We start from the raw sequence: 17,786 nt of genomic DNA, 5'->3' as shown, positions 1-17,786 counted from the left end.
ATATATGGTATCAAAGTTGAATGTCTCAAACATCCACAAAAATCTAAGACAGTGACTATATCTATATCTGTCTATCGATCCATCAATATAGGTATAGATATAGTCACTGTCGTAGATTTTTGTGGATGTTTAATGAGACCTTCAACTTTGATACCATAGCAAACCCTAACCCAAAAACAGATTAAAAAATCTGACTTTTTTCAGTTAATAATTTAGTGACAAAAGGGAAAGAACTTATCACTGAAGCATTAGTAAAGCTTTCATCAACATTTATTCAGTCAGCCTCTATTTTAACTTCAAAATGTCTCACTGGTGAAAGCCTCACTTTCAATATAGCTGGGACATACAGTATCACAATAAAATAAACAAGATTATAACCAAAATGCAATGTTTTCCATTGTTGTTCACAAACACATCATCTCAAGTTATATTTATCGAATAAAACCAATCAAAACCTGACTCTATGAACCATCTTTGTATGTGGTTAATGGTTTCATCCAATTTTGCAACATAGATAGTACTTTTATGATGGCTGTTACCTGTTACCTTTAAAGCCTTTTTCTACCATAGGTTCCTGTTGTCAATTTCATATAAAAAAAAACTATCCAAGTACATAAGTTTAGATTAGAAAAAGAAGATTAATGGATAATGAAAATAACTATACCAGTATATTAAGTATTTCTTAAGAATCTAAGTCAGCAGTAAATAATTCCATGTTTTTGGATTTCTGTTGCATGGTTCAGGATTGATGAGGCTCAGTTTCTGAACATAAAAATAGAGAGAGAAAAAACAATGATTGTTAATGAATATTTATGTGTTTACAGTGAAAGATGACATTAAATACTACATAGGACTGATTAGACTGTAAAACAAGAGAACAAAGGTGAAAGAGACACAATCTGCTGGAATATTGTGCAAAGCATTACTACATATTCAGCAGTGAAGTGTACATTTTACTAGGTTGGTTATTGTGAAGTGCTGCTTGGCTCTTCCCCACAGAGCTGCGTTTATGTGACGACAATGCCTTTCACAGATTATAATATCCCTCACGCCTCGGGGCTGGTTCACTAAACGGATCATGGGGAAAGCTGTCTGGTGTTTTTAGATGAGCTGGCTGCCACCCACGGGTGCTAGGTTGGAATCCTCAGTTGGTCATATCTGTCAGCGTCTGTAGTTAAGGGTTTCCTCACGCCTGTCTCTGTCTCCCTGCACCATTGCACCACAGAGCCCCAGACCTCCAGACAGCCCATCATAGAGGGAAGCTCGGCAGGTAGATGAATCAATGCGTCCAGGAGTGGCACTCAGTTTTCTCTTTCTTCTTTGTTCAGTGGAATCTTTTTTCCCCTGCTCCACAAAGTCTGAAATTAACCGCCCATGTTAAGTGTTTCATATTTTTCCAATATCATCCAATTCCAGTGCTGCCTAGGTTACATAATTATTGATGAAACAGAAGTACTTTTTTTCAGGATCTGTATCAAAGTACAGATTTGTGGTAACTAGACTTCAATATTCCCATTTTGCGCTCCTTTATACCTCCTCTCCATTATGTTTCGGGGGCAAATATTGTTCTTTTTATTCCATTACATTTGCCTGATAGTTTTACTTTATCTCCAAGTTAAAGATTTTGAATTATTGCATTAAACTGAAGGATTAAGGGTCCCTTAAAGACTTCAAATTAAAGACTCCTTTGAGTAGTTTGATAAAATCACAAAGCATTGCTGTAGATTAAACAACTAAATGTAAAGTTGTTCAAATGAGGTTAACCTTAAACAGAGCAATAAAATGCATTACACCCATTAATGAAGCAATATAATGAGTCTAAAACATCATATATAGTACTAAAACAGGGTCACTCAGTAAGTATGAAGTCTTTATTCAACAAAGTAAAATCCAGACAGGAGAAGATATTTAGATGCAGAAAGCAGCCAATCCAAAGCATGTCAGGCGTCTCAGACACAGGCAGAGACCAAAGACTAGACCTAAAAAATTCAAGTCCTATCTGAGAATAAAGCCAGTCTGTCAGCTCACCTGTATTGATTTTTCCCTCAAAAGTAACATTTACCAGTACTTGACATTTGGCGGCTGTTAATTTCAGGCTCCACTAACATACTCTGCTCCTCTCTTCATCCTCTCTCTCAATCTGCTTCCTCTATCTCAGGTGTGTCATTAACTCTTCTCCCCCAATAAATCTTTTTCATCTTTCCTTTGTCTGCAGCGTTGAACACTCTTTCTTCTTCCATCAATCTTCTATGAACATTCCTGCTGCTAGAGAATAAATCTTGCATGTGCAAACTTCAAGTGCGCTCCTCCGTAGGAGTTATTGATCTTGGCATCTCTTTCCAGATGTACTGTATGTGCCCGTTATCAGGAGCACAGCAGCGCCGAATGAAAAGAGAGAAGTTGGGCAGATGAACTTTCTGTGCAGCTTTTAAACTTTCTGGTGATGGGATATTGGCAGTAATATTCTTCAAGTTCGTGGCTTTGAAGAGTGCACATACTTGTATGTGTGGTGCATGGTCATGGTCTCATAGTTTATGTGCTGGTGATGGTATATTTTGTGATTCCTCAGTGTAGCTAGCATGATGGTTTACATTTCACAATGTTTCCAACTCTGTAGAATGTGAAAAAACTCTGACTTATTCATGGGGTCCTTCACTTCTTATTAAAGGGTTAGCTTGGAATTTTTTGATGTGTGGATATCTGAGGTACTTTTCTAATGTCAGTGCATTACCTACAGTAGATGGCAGTCAGGATAGGCCTAGTTTGGAGAGGCAGAGATGCTAAGAGATGTACTTCTCTGGATATGGTTAGCAGGAAAAAATGTAATATAGCCACCTAAAAAAACAGATTCAGTTAGATGTACAGTATACTAAGAATAGTTTCACCACTTAACCTTCTTGTCAGACAACCCTTGTTAAAATTGTTACATTGACCTGATATTCATTTGTGCTCTCTTGCAGCCACTGGACAAAAAGGGTAATTTTCTCTCTGAAGACAGGAATTGCTGCTGCCTTGATTAGATAGCTTCATTTGTTGGTTTGGATCTTAACTCATGTATTAAAATAGTGGCACCAACAAATCAAGTAAGCAATAACCTGCAACTTTCATATTTCAGGAGGTAAAATTACTGTATTTGTCAATGGAGTCTGGTGGCTTTGAAGAGGCTGTGATGTAACAGTTTCACTCCCCCATTGAAGTAATTAAAATATTCTAAAGATAGTGTTCACTTAATTTGCAAAATAAGTTTTGCTCCTGTCTCATTCCATTACAGTACATTTCTTAGCCACTTCTCCACATGGAGGCTTAAAACACTCAGCCATCATCTACTGGAGGTATTACATGTCCTCATACAACCCCACTTCAGAAAACTGAACTAACCCTTCAGAGTGATAACAGATCTATTGATCATATTTCTCCCTCCTGTTTTCAGGTCAGCAAGTGATTGAAGAGCAGCGGCGCCGCTTAGCTGAGCTCAAACAGCGAGCAGCAGCAGAGGCCCAGTGCCAGTGGGAGGCGCTCCATGGCTCCCAGCCCCACCTCATCACCTCCTCCTCTCCATCACCTTCCAACTCCCCAGTCATGGCCTATAGCCCAGCGCTCAGCCACAGCTCTGCAGGCCCCCCTCCACTGGTTCACCACTCCATCCTGCACCACCACCCTCCATCCGGAGAGCAGCCTTACGACACACTAAGCCTGGAAAGCTCTGACAGCATGGACACCAGTATATCCACTGGGAACAACTCAGCCTGCTCGCCAGATAACATGTCCAGGTATGAGCTATGTCAGGGCAGATACCAATACTTTATGTCAGGGGTGTCAAATATATTGCCCAAGCTCCAAATTTCTGAAGAACAGTATGTATTAAATAGTACTTTTTCCAGTTCCACATGCCTGTTACTAAATGTTTTGTGTATTTGTAGATCCAGTCCGATCTGTAAGTTGTAATGCGCATGTGTAAATAATTAGCTGAGGCATAATATTGTTAAAATTCACATATTTTTCTTAAGAAATTTTAGGATGTTCAGATTATTCACATTATGTCACAAATGATAGTTTGTAAATGTAAACATTTTCACAACATAATTTTAGTATTTTTAAGGCTCATTTATGCTCGCTTTATGTACGTCAGTTAAGTACGTCCATTTCTAATGTTGTTAAGGGTCACTGCCTTCATGCTTCCAAGCGTCCAATGCGTTGGAATGAGCGTTTGTCAATCAATCCACCAGAAGGTGCTGCTCTTAATTACCATACTGGCTAAATACCACAAAGAAGAGTAAAGCTTTTTGAGAAGAAGAAGAAAGTCAATAATAACAAGAATCTCTATTTGTAGCTTACCGGCCGACAGGCCATAAGCTATTGTCGTCATGCAGCATCCGGCGTCGTCGTCTGTCGTCGTCTGTCGTCGTCTGTCGTCGTCTGTCGTCGTCTGTCGTCGTCTGTCGTCGTCTGTCGTCATCTGTTGTCTGTCGTCCATCGTCCGTTACAAAAATTTCAATTGTCGTCTTCTCCGAAACTACAATTCCGATTGACTTCAAACTTGCTATACAGCTTCTTTATGATGATGTTCACAAAAGTTAGTGAAATTATTTGGATCCGGATCTGATTCTGGATTTGGTGCCATTTTGAAAAATTTCCCCATTATAAGAGACAGGAAGTGGATCGATGCAATAACTCAGTAAATATAAATGATATCAAGTGTAAATTTCTGCAGTACAGCCCTGATGGGGAGATGACCAAAAATTAATGGCCACATGCTGATCAGGATCTTCTTCTGGATCCGGGAACTTATGGAAAATTTAACATGGGCTCTAATGGGGAAAAAATTTCAATTGTCTTCTTCTCTGAAACTACAGTTCTGATTGACTTCAAACTTGGTATACAGCTTCTTTATGATGATGTCAACGCAAGGTATTGAAATTATTTCCATCCGGATCTGATTCTGGATTTGGTGCGACTTTGAAAAATGTTCCCATTATATCAGATAGGAAGTGGATTGATCCAATAAATCAGTGAGTATCAATGATATCGAGTTGGAATTTTAATTTTTTACAGATCTGATCGGAATATAACCAAAACATGGACTATCTCTGTAATATAATAAATACACATAACTGGGTCATAATAAATGGCATCTGGATACATTTCCCAAAGCTTTTAATTTGGCCGGTAAGCTACAGGGCCATTGGTCCTATTTTTTGAAACTGTTATCCAATTTTTATATGATTCAGTAGGAAAAAAGTTACAACCAACAGAACAAAAGTAACTTTCAAATTTATTGACACCTCTCGGCACTGACTTTTGACCACATTTTCACAATACTACTACTTTGTCAAAAAATTAAAAGTAACATGTTTTCATTGTATTTGTTACTTATACATATTATTACTATCCTAAACAGACTTTCACACATTGTTTGTAGAAATTGCAAATTTTCAAGATTTATCATGGCATGGTTCTGATTTTGGGGCTGTAGCTCCGTAACCAAAAACACATGTTTTTTTTTTTATTTATTTATTATAAACTTTTAATATTTTTTAATGAAACTCCCAAAAAGAAAAGATGTTTGAACATGCTTTTAGACACCTTAACCATTTTTTTACAAGACTTGAAAGAAAATGTGAATATTTTATGTCTATTACTGTAGCTCCATAACCAGTAGCGGAACCATAACACAAAAAGCATTTCACATACCCTACATTACTTCTAAGATTTGCATTTTTTGTTTTAAGTTTACCATTAAACTGCATACTAATTACATACTAGTCATTTACAGACACATACATTTTTTTGCAGTATTTAGTGTCCATTTTAAGAGTTGAAAGCTTTTACAATATGCTTTGATCTGCTACCTTAAAGCAAGCTGGCAGGCTGTAAGATATGGTGTTGGCCATTTTAAGTAAGTGCTCCAGAGATTCAAAGACTTTTAAGCTGGAATTGGTACAATATAGTACATGTTTATTTTTATTTATTTTTTATTAGTTTAATTTATTTCGAATATGCAACAAGACAAAGTAATCTTACTTAGTCTTTAGAAATAAAACAGGTAGTAAGAAGTCATGGAAGAAAACATAAAACAAAATGTATACATATACATGACTTCATTTGCACATTCGAAAAGGAGTGGGAGGCAGTATAACGTATTTGATCCCACCCCTTCTCCACACAACAGTCTATCCTTTAGCTTCTGACCAGCATAATGTGTGAAAAATCAATTCCCTTACATCTTTTGTAAGTAATTAACCTCACTTATCATCCTCACATACACATACATACACACCCATATTGACATACCAGAAAAGTAAATAAATAAATAAATAAGTACATACATACATAAGTCCTTGAAGGCAACACAAATGAATACACAATAAAGTAAACAATAAGACAAGGTAAACAACAACAGCAATCAAACAAAACAACAATTAACAAACACACAAAAAACAAGGAACAGACAAAATAAGACAAGACAAAATATTAATGTAACGAAAGTCTTAGGACCCTCTATCTTTGTACTGAGACCAGACCATCTGTTTATGTTACAGTTTAAATCAGTGGATATTTTGGCATTGCTTGTGTGGATATCCAGACTGTTCCAAAGTTTTACTCCACACACAGACACACAAACACCTTTACGAGTGGTTCGAAATTTTTGTAATGTGAAGTCTCCAAAACTTCTCAGATTATGAGTACTCCCCCGAATTGTGAAGTTTTTTTTTGTATATTACTTGGTATTAATTTGTTGAATGCTTTGAATAAGATTATTGATGTATAATATTTTACAAGGTCGTGGATTTTTAATAGTTTTGACGGAATAAACAGATGATGGGTGTGTTCTAGAAATCCAACCTTGTGTATGATCCGTATTACTCGTTTTTGTAATGACTAATGGATTAATGGTGCATAGGTAACTGTTTCCCCACACTTCAGTACAATGTGTGAAGTATGGAAGTACCAAGGAGCAGTTTAAAGTACAGAGTGCATTTACATCAAGATATGGTTTCACCTTGTTTATGATTGAAAGGCTTTTTGAGATTTTTGTTTTTATATGTCTGATGTGAGCTTTCCATGATTATTTACTGTCTATTATATCTCCTAAAAATTTGTTTTCATTTACATTTTAAATTTGGACTCCTTCAATCATGATCTATAGTTCTGAATTGGTTTTTGAGTTTCCAAACATCACTGATTTAGTCTTGTTTAAATTATGTGATAATTAAGTGTGATAATTAAGTTCAGATCATGCATTGGTGAAATGCGGAGTGTTGGCATTCTTTGAAAGACAATCCACAATATAGCAACTTACCATTGTTTTTTTAATAGTTATACATTACATTGTTTCCTGTGGAAGTGATCTCTTGGTGGCAGTGTGGCACAGGGTTCAGCCGGGGGGGTGGGAGCAGGCAGTTTCCGTCCTATTTATAAGACAGTGGGGGGAGGTGTTAGTCTTACTTATAATACTATTGGGGGGGGGGGCTCATACAAGGTGGTGCCGTGCGTACCTCATAATGGGTGTGTACAGCACACATTGTGAGGTACATGCACCACAGATTGTGGAAGTGAAACTGAAACTTAACACTCATTTACCTTTTCCCTTCCTCCTGAAGCTTTGCAAACTTTCATTTGAGGGGGCAGGACATTTGTCCTGGCCCATTATATATGACACCTATGTATGATAAGTCTAATGCGAAGGAATCTTACCAGCAGAGACACTGTGTTATTTTTATATGTTATTGTTTTATGAATTTAACATATTTATTGTTATAAAGTTTGTATTCATTGTACTATAAATAAGTTATGGAACATTTGTGACTAGCTTTTTTTTTTTTTTACAGTAAAAGTTTTCATGCCATGTTGACACAGTAGTCTGTAGTTCCATAGCCATAATGGACTTGTAGCTCCATAACTGATACTTTCCCCCATAAGTTCACAAGTGCACACATTTTTGGTAAAAACAAGAATATTTGAACAAGAAATGCATGTTATGCACTTTTGCGCAAACCATAAAAAACTGATGTATCAATTCTGTTGCTCCATAACTGAGCTTTTTTTTTTTTTTCCAAATTTTCACATTAAAAAATAAAGTTGGGCAAATCACCACCTTTACCAGGTTAAAGTAATATGTAGAATAGAATGTTGTAGGATTTTTAGTTAGAGTTACAGCCCATAAAACAGCAAAACTGTAGCCCCATAACCACTCGACCTGACTCACTAACAAACATAGCAACAACAAAGGAGGTATTACTAATGTGGAAAATAATGTTGATATTGAGAAGGGTAGTTGTCATAAATATGTCGTTAGTTTTTCACTAACTCACACAGTCACTCTTTAAAAAATACAGCTGTTTCTGGAAAGTATTCACTTCAAATCTCAATGCTACCTCCACGGGTCCCGGTGGTACTGCTTCATATTCTTCGTCTGAGTACGCATCCACAACCTCCCGGAAAACGGACAGAATTTTGCGCGTAATGTACGCAGAGGAAGGACAGAACACTCCATCTGTATCCGTCTGCATTTTTAACGTAAAGCAAAAATCAGCACTTGCATTAAAAACAAAGAGAAAACTTTGGACTCGTTGTTATTTATAGGTCATTACGCTATTATTTTACTGGTCTGGCGTGCTTGAGATCAAATTGGGCTGTATGTGGCCCCTGTAATTAAATGAGTTTCACACCCATGCTTTATGTCATTTATTATAAGTAGTTATGAATAAAAAGACAAATACAACACAAATACATTTGTAGTTTTTTTTCTTTTTGCATTTTTCTGCAAAGTATGCTCTGTTTGAGAATGCATGTATGTGTACACATTATTGGCCCATACTTTTCAAATGTGTAACCACTCTAAAATCTAATCTCAAACAGTATGAATGAAACACAGACACGTTTCAAAATCCACAAAGAAAACTAATCTGCTGCTGCTCCCCACCAGTTAAAGCCTTTCAAAGTGCTTTGGTTAATGTGGAGACCATCTGTTCATGCGGACACACTGTGTGCTGTATTACAGTAACAGTGTCAAACACAGCATGTAGTTTGCGGCACCTATTGTTCATAATTGCTTTACAGCTCTCAAGAGCCAAATTCTGAAAACTGTTAGTACTGATTTTTTTAAATGACAGTAATTGGATTTACTCAGGGTTGCAGCAGAGACTGACAGCTGTGACTGGAGGGAGGGAGGTGATGGCAAAGCATTAAAATTTGTTAACAAATTTAGGTACAGACACTGTCTCATATGTGTCAGTGAATGAGATTTGTGTAGAAGTTCTCAAACTACAGCAACCTCGTAGAGCCTGTTAATTACTATAATTGTAGGAAATAACCACAGATCAGGACTGTGTGATGTGAACACCTCCTGGGTATTAATAATGTTTATTAATTGTCATGTACATTTTCAAAAATGATTTGCCAAACAATTTTTATGTCAGTACTTATGTAATATAGACTAACATATTTTTCCAAAAATCTGCTCTCCCCAGCATAACAACTATCACATCTAGAACCAGTGGTTCCCCATGGGTCACCTGCTAGTATTGCATAATATGCAATGACAGATGTCTTTGTGATGTACCTATATACTGTGCATTCCTATAGTGTGCAGCTGTTCTTCACATTTACAAATGGACCAAAACTGTGAAGTTGTCATCACTCCAGCCAGTGTTGTCCTTCTCTTCAACATAGATCAGTTTCATTCACTAATAACTCACATTTGTTGTTTGAGAAGCTTCTGACGTAGTCTCTTAAAGGTGCAGGAGACTTTCATGACCAATTTTCATCAAATCTGTAAAACCTCAGTCATAGCCTAAATATCACGAAACTGTAAGTCTTTCTGTGATTACTCACCTGAATCTCTTGCATTACGGTGTACAATTTCTTAGTGCCATCCACCATAAACAAACCATGTGCTTACAGAGTCGGGAGATAACTCGGGCATCTTCACAATTTTGTCGTGATGTGCATTGTGGGAAGCGAAGGCTCGCGCCGCTGCCTGACAGTAGCAGCGGCAGCGCGACCATATGATATTATATGGGTGAAACAAACACGATGCGGAAATGGCTGAAACGTGGAAACGGCTGGAGGAATATGCATAGAGGGAAGGGAGCTCCTGCCATTTCTGCGTTGTGTCTTTAGCAGCTGCCGCTGCCAGACAGCGGTGCGAACCAGCGTTTCCTACAATGCACATTGTGACAAAATTCCGAAGATGCCCGAGTTACCTCCCGGTTCTGTTTGTAAACATGGTTTGTTTATGGAAGATGGCACTTCAAAATTGTTCACTGTAATGCAAGAGATTCAGGTGAGTAATCAAAGAAAGACTTACAGATTTGTGATACTTAGGCTATGACTGGGGTTTTACAGATTTAATGAAAAACTGGTCACGAAAGTCTCCCACACCTTTAAGCACTGATTGTCCTGGTACCTGGGGCAGCTGCAGTTCCATCTGTGTTGCCATAGTAATGCTATGCAGCGCTTGTAGCAATATACAGATGCTATACATATATGTGTGCAGACAAACATCATCTAAAAGCTCAACAAAATGAAGGTTACATATGTAACTACGGAACTTTGAATCCCGGATGACCACCAGAGGTGGTGCCTCAAGCACTGACTCATCATTCTTGCGCATGCACAGGTTGAGTATTAATGACAACAAAGTCACTTGTGATCTCCCGGTGGCCCACATAAGTCTATATAGTCACGTGATACCGGAAGCTCAGTCCATTAATCTTCTTGCGAGAGCATGAGGATTCTGAGGGACCAAGCACTCTGGCGGTCATATGGGATTCATAGAACTGTTGTTACATACATAACTTTAGTTCTATTTCATCCCTACTGACTGCCAGAGGCGGTGCTTCAAACACTGGATGATGTATATAAACAAGGTCACAAGGAATCTGCAAAATCCATGACAACAACTACAACAATACCTACCTCAGTGAGATGTAGAAGGTTGCTGCTGAAGAATGCTTTGTAGTGGATGGGGTGTGGCCATATTCAGTCTGTAGAACCTTGCAAAGGTGTTTGGAGATGTCCAGGAGGCTGCCCTGCATATAACATCCAATGGCACTCCGTTCATGGCAGCCCATGAGGTTGTTAGGCTCCTTGTTGAGTGGCACCTCACTCCAGCAGGCAGAGGTTGACCCTTGCAAGGTTGCTTTAGCAATCATGTCTACAAGCCAGTGGGCAAGGCATTGCTTAGAAAGAGCTTGACCTTTCTGTGCGCCAGCATAGCAAATGAACAGACTATTTCTTTCCTGTAAAGATGCTGTGAAAATGATGTATGCCTCAAGAGCATGGACAGGGCACAGAGGCTCAAAGGAGGCCCTGGTGTCAAAATAGGCAAGCCGGAGTGGCTGGGTGTGGCCTGCCGCCTGCCACCTTAGGAATAAATGACGCATCAGTCCACCGTTTAACATCTGAGCCATCGGGGTTCCATGGGCAACGTGACTCATAGAAAGGGCTTGTAGTTCTCACACTCGTTTTGCAGAAGCCATTGCTAAAAGGAATGCAGTCCTCAGTGAGAGTCATTTGAGGTCCACCCCAACTGGGGGCTCAGATGTGGAGGACTGAAGGGCCTCAAGCACCAGAGAAAGGTCCCATGCCGGTGCCACAGGGTACATGGGTGGATCCAAATGCCTAGCATCTCTCAAGAATAGTGACATTTCTTTGTCATGGCCCACCAAACAACCATTCAGCCCAACATGCCAGCAGGATATGGCAGCCATATAAACTTTCAAGGTGGACGGAGGCTGCCCTTGATTCAACAATTCCTGAAGAAAGGCCAGTATGTCAGGAACTGAATAATGTACTGGGTCCTGTCCTTTACCATGGCACCATTTTTCCAAAAATGCCCATTTGTTAGCACATACGGCATGTGTGGATGGCGCCCATGCATTAGCCATCATGCACTACAGGAGGAGGTGCTGGGCCTTGCAGTAGCCAAACCCAGAGCTGGAGGCGATCTGGGTTGGTGTGGAGAATTTGATCTTCCAGCTGGGACAGGAGATCCTACCTGGAGGGGAGGTGCATCGGCAAGCTGGAGCAAAGCCTGTGCAGCAGAGGAAACCAAGTCTTTGCCAGCCAAAAGGACCCCGTGCCACTCCTGAAGTACCCTGAGGAGAATCAGAAAAATCAGGGTGAATGGTGGAAAAGCGTAGAGGAGAGTTTGGGGCCAGTTGTGTGGTAGTGCATTGCAGCCCAAAGGACTGGCGCTGTCTGTCAGGGAGAACCAAAGGGGACAGTGAACTGCTTCTCTGAAGGCAAAGAGGTCCACTTCCGCTCTGCCAAAGGCCCTCCAAATGTAAATGACCACCTCGGGGTGAAGTTTCCACTCCCCTGGAAGTGGCTTCTGACGGGACAGAAAATTAGTAGGCATGTTCTGTGGTCCTGGGATGAGGGCTGCCCTTAAAGTGAAGTGTAAAGTAAAGTGTGGAGCTGCCCAAGTCAGGAGCTGCTGAATCAAGTGCAACAGTTTCCTTGACCTCATGACTGATGTGAAAGACAAAAGCAGTGTTGTCTGATCTCACCAGAACCTGCCTGCCTTGCGAGCCTGGAAGGAAGTACTGTAGAGCCAGTTACACAGCCAGTAATTCAAGGATGTTGATGTGTTCCCTGCTCAGCTGTAGGGACCATGTCCCCTGGGCCATTTGCCCCTGCCAGGTTGCACCCCAGCCTGTAGAAGACGCATCTGTATGCACCACCTCCCTGCGTGACGGGAGGGAGCCAAGTGGGACCCCTGTCACAATATAGGATCCGTCCCCCCACACTGGGACAGGGACTGGACGCACTGAAGTGGGACACAAAGTTTCCTGTGTCTCTGTGTGTGCCATGTGGGGTCCAAACCCAGGCTGTTTAACCACATCTTAAAAGAAAAAAAAAAAAAAACATATTTGAAGTGGTCGCAGTGAAGGCAGCCCTAGGGCACCATACTGGATGCGGCCATGAGCATGCCCAGAAGGTGCAGATATAGCACAAAAGGCAGTGCCCTGCTGTGTTAGAATGCCGGAAGAAGGTCCAAAATACTGCTGACCCACAGGGGTGAGGGGCAAGCAGTCATTGAAACTGAATTCAATGCAATGCCAAGAAAAACTGTTTTCTGTAAAGGAGTGAGATTGCTCTTCTCCATATTCACCCACAGGCTCAGGCGGCCTATATGGTCGAGCAACATCTGAGTGTCTCGGAAAGCTTGGTCATGGGTTGCTGCACATATGAGCCAGTCAACTAGGTAAGGCAGCATTCTCAACCCCTGCGCCTGCAGAGGCCACAACATATCAGGTAAACACCCTGGGAGACAGCGAGACTCTGAATGGGAGGACCCTGAACTGAAAGTGCTTCCCCTTGAACGCAAAGCAAAGAAACAGCCAATGTTGTGGCGCAATGGGACATGGAAATATGCATCTTTCAGGTCAACTGATATGAACCAGTTGCCCGGGGAAATTGCTTGTAACACTTCCCTGGTGGTCAGCATGTGAAAAGGTATTACTTTTAAAAGACATTCATGTCTCTGAGATCTAGAACTGGATGCAGATCTCCAGTTTTCTTTGGGACAAGAAAGTATTTGGAATTAAAGTCCCCAGGATCCAGCAGAGGGTCCACAGGCATCCAGCAGGGGCCGGCGTGTCCTGGTGTTGATACGTGATGGTATCCCCAGGACAAGGTTGACAGCACCCACCAATCTGGGGTGTGGGCAGCCCTGCTGCTGAGCTGTCCCGGGGTAAAATATCCAACCACCAGCCCTATTTCTTCATCTGCGGGCCCCCTGGCCTCTTGAAGGCCTGGGGCGATGCCGGGTTGTGCAGCCCTAAATGGGCACAAAGTCCAAACTCCAGCTTGGTCTCCCTGGTCTTGAACTGGTCTCAGAGCCGGTCTATGGGACTCAGCAAATGGAGCAGATGGCTTCTGTGACAAAGTTGCAGCTACCCTAGTGCCAACAGGTTGACGGTCATGTCTGTGGAGCCCTGCCAGCTGCTGTCTCATACGGGAGGCCTGAGCTGTGCACTCCAGGGCTTCAAGTGCAGCAGAGCCAAAAAGTTCCCCTGGAACCACAGGCAGAGCTCTTAGGATTCTCCTACAGGGCTCAGTTAGTGGCGACTGCGCCAGCCAGACCTGGTGTTGAGTCTGGATCACCGTAGCGAGCATGTGTCCAAGCTCTCTTGTCATAAGAGCAAACACCTGGGTTAGGGTTAGGCTTCCTCAACTCTGGGAAGCCCTTGCAAAAGTGGGTACCCAAAGTTGCAACCGAAATAGCATCTTCATCCTTGACTTGACGCTGTATCCCACTCAGGAGTAGGAGTTATGCTGCGGCCGGTATCCGCTTGGAAATACTGGAGGAAGGCTTTCATTTGGGCCACCTCAGATGTGAGTTGATCCATTCGTGTGGACAACCTCCCAGTGTTGTCCCATCTGGCTCTTTTCTTGGGCACCGAATGTGCCTCTGCAGCTGGCTGCTTCTGGCACGCTGACTGTCCAGGCAGCCATTGGCTTGGCTGCACAGCAACTGTCCAGTCAGTAGGCTGCTCCAATGCAGCTAAACAAGCTAGTTGTATTGCTGGAGCATAACGCTACAATTCAAACATGCGTTCTCGGAGAGCGCCTCCCTGAGATCCCCCACTCCAAGGCAGGAGGGGCACAAATCATGCCCATCCTCAGGTTGGAATGGGGCCAAACAGGCTGAGCAGCACAAATTTTCAAGCATAATGCAAATTAATATAACAAACCAATAAGCAGCTAGATTGAGTCAGGTCGAGCAGGAAACGCCACTAGTGACTCAGCTGTATACTGACCCTGGTAGCGGTCAGTCGGTAGGACTCAACGCCACTAGTGAGTCAAAATAAACCACAAAAAATTAAATCAAAATAGACGTTGCAAATTAGGGCAAACAGTAAACTCTGTTGTTGATATAACACGTTACAAAAATGAATTATTAACAAATAAACAGGCACAACACTGAATACGGGTACCAACAACATAAACATTGTAGCAGACTCTAAACACGGTCGCTCAAATAATTAGAAAAGCTATAACAAGCCAAACACGGTTGTACAGATGTACCAGAAAATGTCCGAGCAGCCATGCTGCAAAGGAGTTATAAGATAAACAAAACAAAACTGACCAGTTGCCACTCCGGTGTAAAATGAAAGCAGCTTGCACAGCCCCTGGAGGGCGAGACTCACCCGCAGCTCCAACCGTACACCAGTCACGAGGCTACCAGCAGCAAGCCGTGAGAAAAGCAGCGGTGTGTACACAAGAGCTAACATCTAGCACAACCACTCATGCGCTCAGTTAACTTGTGCACGAGAAGAATAAAAGGGACTGAGTATCCAGTATCACATGACTATATAGAGTCACATTGTCCACCGGGAAGTCACAGGTGACTTTGTTGTCATAAATACTCAACCTGCACATGCACAAGAATGATCATTCAGTGTTTGACGCACCGCTTCTGGCGGCCAGTAAGGATGAAATAGAACCAGTTGTTGGACAACAGAACACAATTCAAACAACAAACACTTAAATGGGTAAATATCTAAAAGAGGCTAACAGCAGTTACCACCAGTGTATGTCATGAAAAATTTCACAAAACATCAGACCAATGAGACAAACTTTGCAGCGCTAAGACTAAGCAGATCTGACAGTACAAGTATTATTTCTATAACGCTAAAACTCACTGCAAATAAATCATATTACAAAGTGATGTTTAGGAATTTTGACTAACCTTTGCTGTTCTCTGATCATAACTTGGTTTTATATGAATGAAGCTTCTGCTATCAGCTAAATACATTATTTTGTGTTTACGTTGCTGGTTGTAGCAGTTGTTATTCCTTGAGATTTTGAAGAAAGTTTTTATCATTACACAGGCTTTTCCACTGACATGAAAAGTTGTTTTACTCTGGAATTTGCCACCAATGTTTTGACTGTAATTCACATACTTAATGGTATTTGCAATATGTTATTAAGCTGTATGAAAGGATTAACTCACAGAGCTGCTTTGTTTGTGTTTGACAGTGTTGGCGGAGTGGACACACTGAAGATTGAAGAGATGGAGAAAATGCTGAAAGAGGCACAGCTGGAGAAAGCCAGACTTATTGAATCTCGGGTATGAGCTTGTTTCAATAGTAAGCAGTGTATTATGATGTCTCAGTTGTGCTGCATCCATACTCTGTGATTGATGATGTCTTTGCACTGCTGATGTCGATAGTTCGTAATGAATAAAATAACAAAGGTTCAGCACAGTCAGTCAGAGCAGTCATTCACTTGTATTGATAAAATCAGAAGTCTTCATCTGTTTGTCTTGATGTGTCCTCAGTCTACAGAACAAAAATCAATAAAAATTAAAAGAGAGTGCAGCTTAAGTTTTCCTAATTCAGTACAAATCTGTTTAACCTTTTTTTCTACATTTTCCTTTCATGTAAGTCTGAGTTGTATTCGTGACTTACAGTGACTTAGATTTATGTACTTAAATGATCACTTTCTTACTGTACTCCATCTTTTTTCTCTCTGTGGGTCTCTGCATATCTGTGGATGGGTTGCAATGTACAAATGTGTGTGTGGAGATTTTTACTTCGCTACATAACCAAATGTGTGTGCGTGTGCAGCTCCCAGGCGGGCCAAATGTACATTAATGTATGAATGTGAGCTCCAAAAGAAAATGTGTGCAGTGCAAACTCCTACCATAGATCAAAAAAAAATCTAATGAAAGGCATTCTCCTCCAGGAACGAGAGAGTCTCGCTCGCCGTCAGATGCTGGAGGAGGAGAGGAGGAGAAGGGAGGAGGCAGAGAAAAGACTGCAGGATGAAACTTTCCACCGGCAGCAGCTCGTGGAGAAGGAGGTCAAGATGAGGTCCAAGAACTTCTCTCAGGTCAGGAAAATGAAACGTAATTGAGTCTTCATGGTGGCAATGTGTAAAATGAGTCTACCTGTTGGCCTTAAAGCATGACACGGCTTTACCAATGAAAGGCTGTGAATGTTCCTACCACTTTTACATGGTTCATATACACCACTGAATTCTTGAATCTAAACATAAGACATTCATTGGTGTGAAAATGCCTGATTTATCTTGAAAATGCTAAGAAACATGAATTTTTCCTGGCACTACAATTAAAAATCCCAAAATATTTGCTAATATCTGTTGAGTAGAATTTTTCTCATGTTTTCTTTGTGATTTTATCATGCAAAATTAATTGTATAACAAATCTCCACTGTCCACTGTAACCATACCCAGTTCAGAAAGATTACAAAAACTTAGGGCAATATTTCAGATTTAGATTCTAAACTAATTTCCAAGATGTTTTGATGTGCATTTAGGTTTATTAACTCTTTCAGTGCCAGACAGTTAAGGGGCTAATAAGCCTTAAAAGTGCCACAGATTTTGGCCGTTTTTCAGTATTTCGCGTCATTTTTATAATATTTGAAGAATCCTGCAGGAAACCGCTCGGTAACATCCGACCGATTGCTAATTAGATTCAAAACGCACCGGACGCAGCCAATTCCTTATTGATCGTAATTTGCATAATTCATAATAATAATAATAATAATAATAATAATAATCTTTATTTATATAGCACTTTTCATACATTAAAAACTGTAGCACAAAGTGCTTTACATATCAGTTTAAAAATCAGTACCGCCCCCCACCCACACCCACCCACTCACCCGCGCACACACACACACACACACATACATGCAAACCCACAAGCTCACACATACTTAAGAAGACTGACTGAGCACGGGTAGACCACAACAAAAATGTACAAGTAAAAGTAAAACATCAATTTAGGAGGCGCTGTCTCAGGGAGC

General features: G+C 40.9%; 1 protein-coding gene across 1 annotated transcript in view; it reads left to right on the top strand.

Moving 5' to 3' along the window:
• The window catches only part of phldb1b (pleckstrin homology-like domain, family B, member 1b), a 168,932-nt gene that overhangs the window by 139,850 nt on the left and 11,296 nt on the right, over nt 1-17,786 (top strand). Inside the window, 4 exon segments of the mRNA XM_030151693.1 lie at nt 1,226-1,270; nt 3,431-3,770; nt 15,994-16,084; nt 16,702-16,848. Of these exon segments, the coding sequence (XP_030007553.1) occupies nt 1,226-1,270; nt 3,431-3,770; nt 15,994-16,084; nt 16,702-16,848 (623 nt within the window).

This window comes from Sphaeramia orbicularis, chromosome 13 (genome assembly GCF_902148855.1).
Source record: "Sphaeramia orbicularis chromosome 13, fSphaOr1.1, whole genome shotgun sequence".
Taxonomy (NCBI): domain Eukaryota; kingdom Metazoa; phylum Chordata; class Actinopteri; order Kurtiformes; family Apogonidae; genus Sphaeramia; species Sphaeramia orbicularis.
Note: the sequence above shows the minus strand (reverse complement) of the source record. Positions and strands in the feature narration are given on the sequence as shown.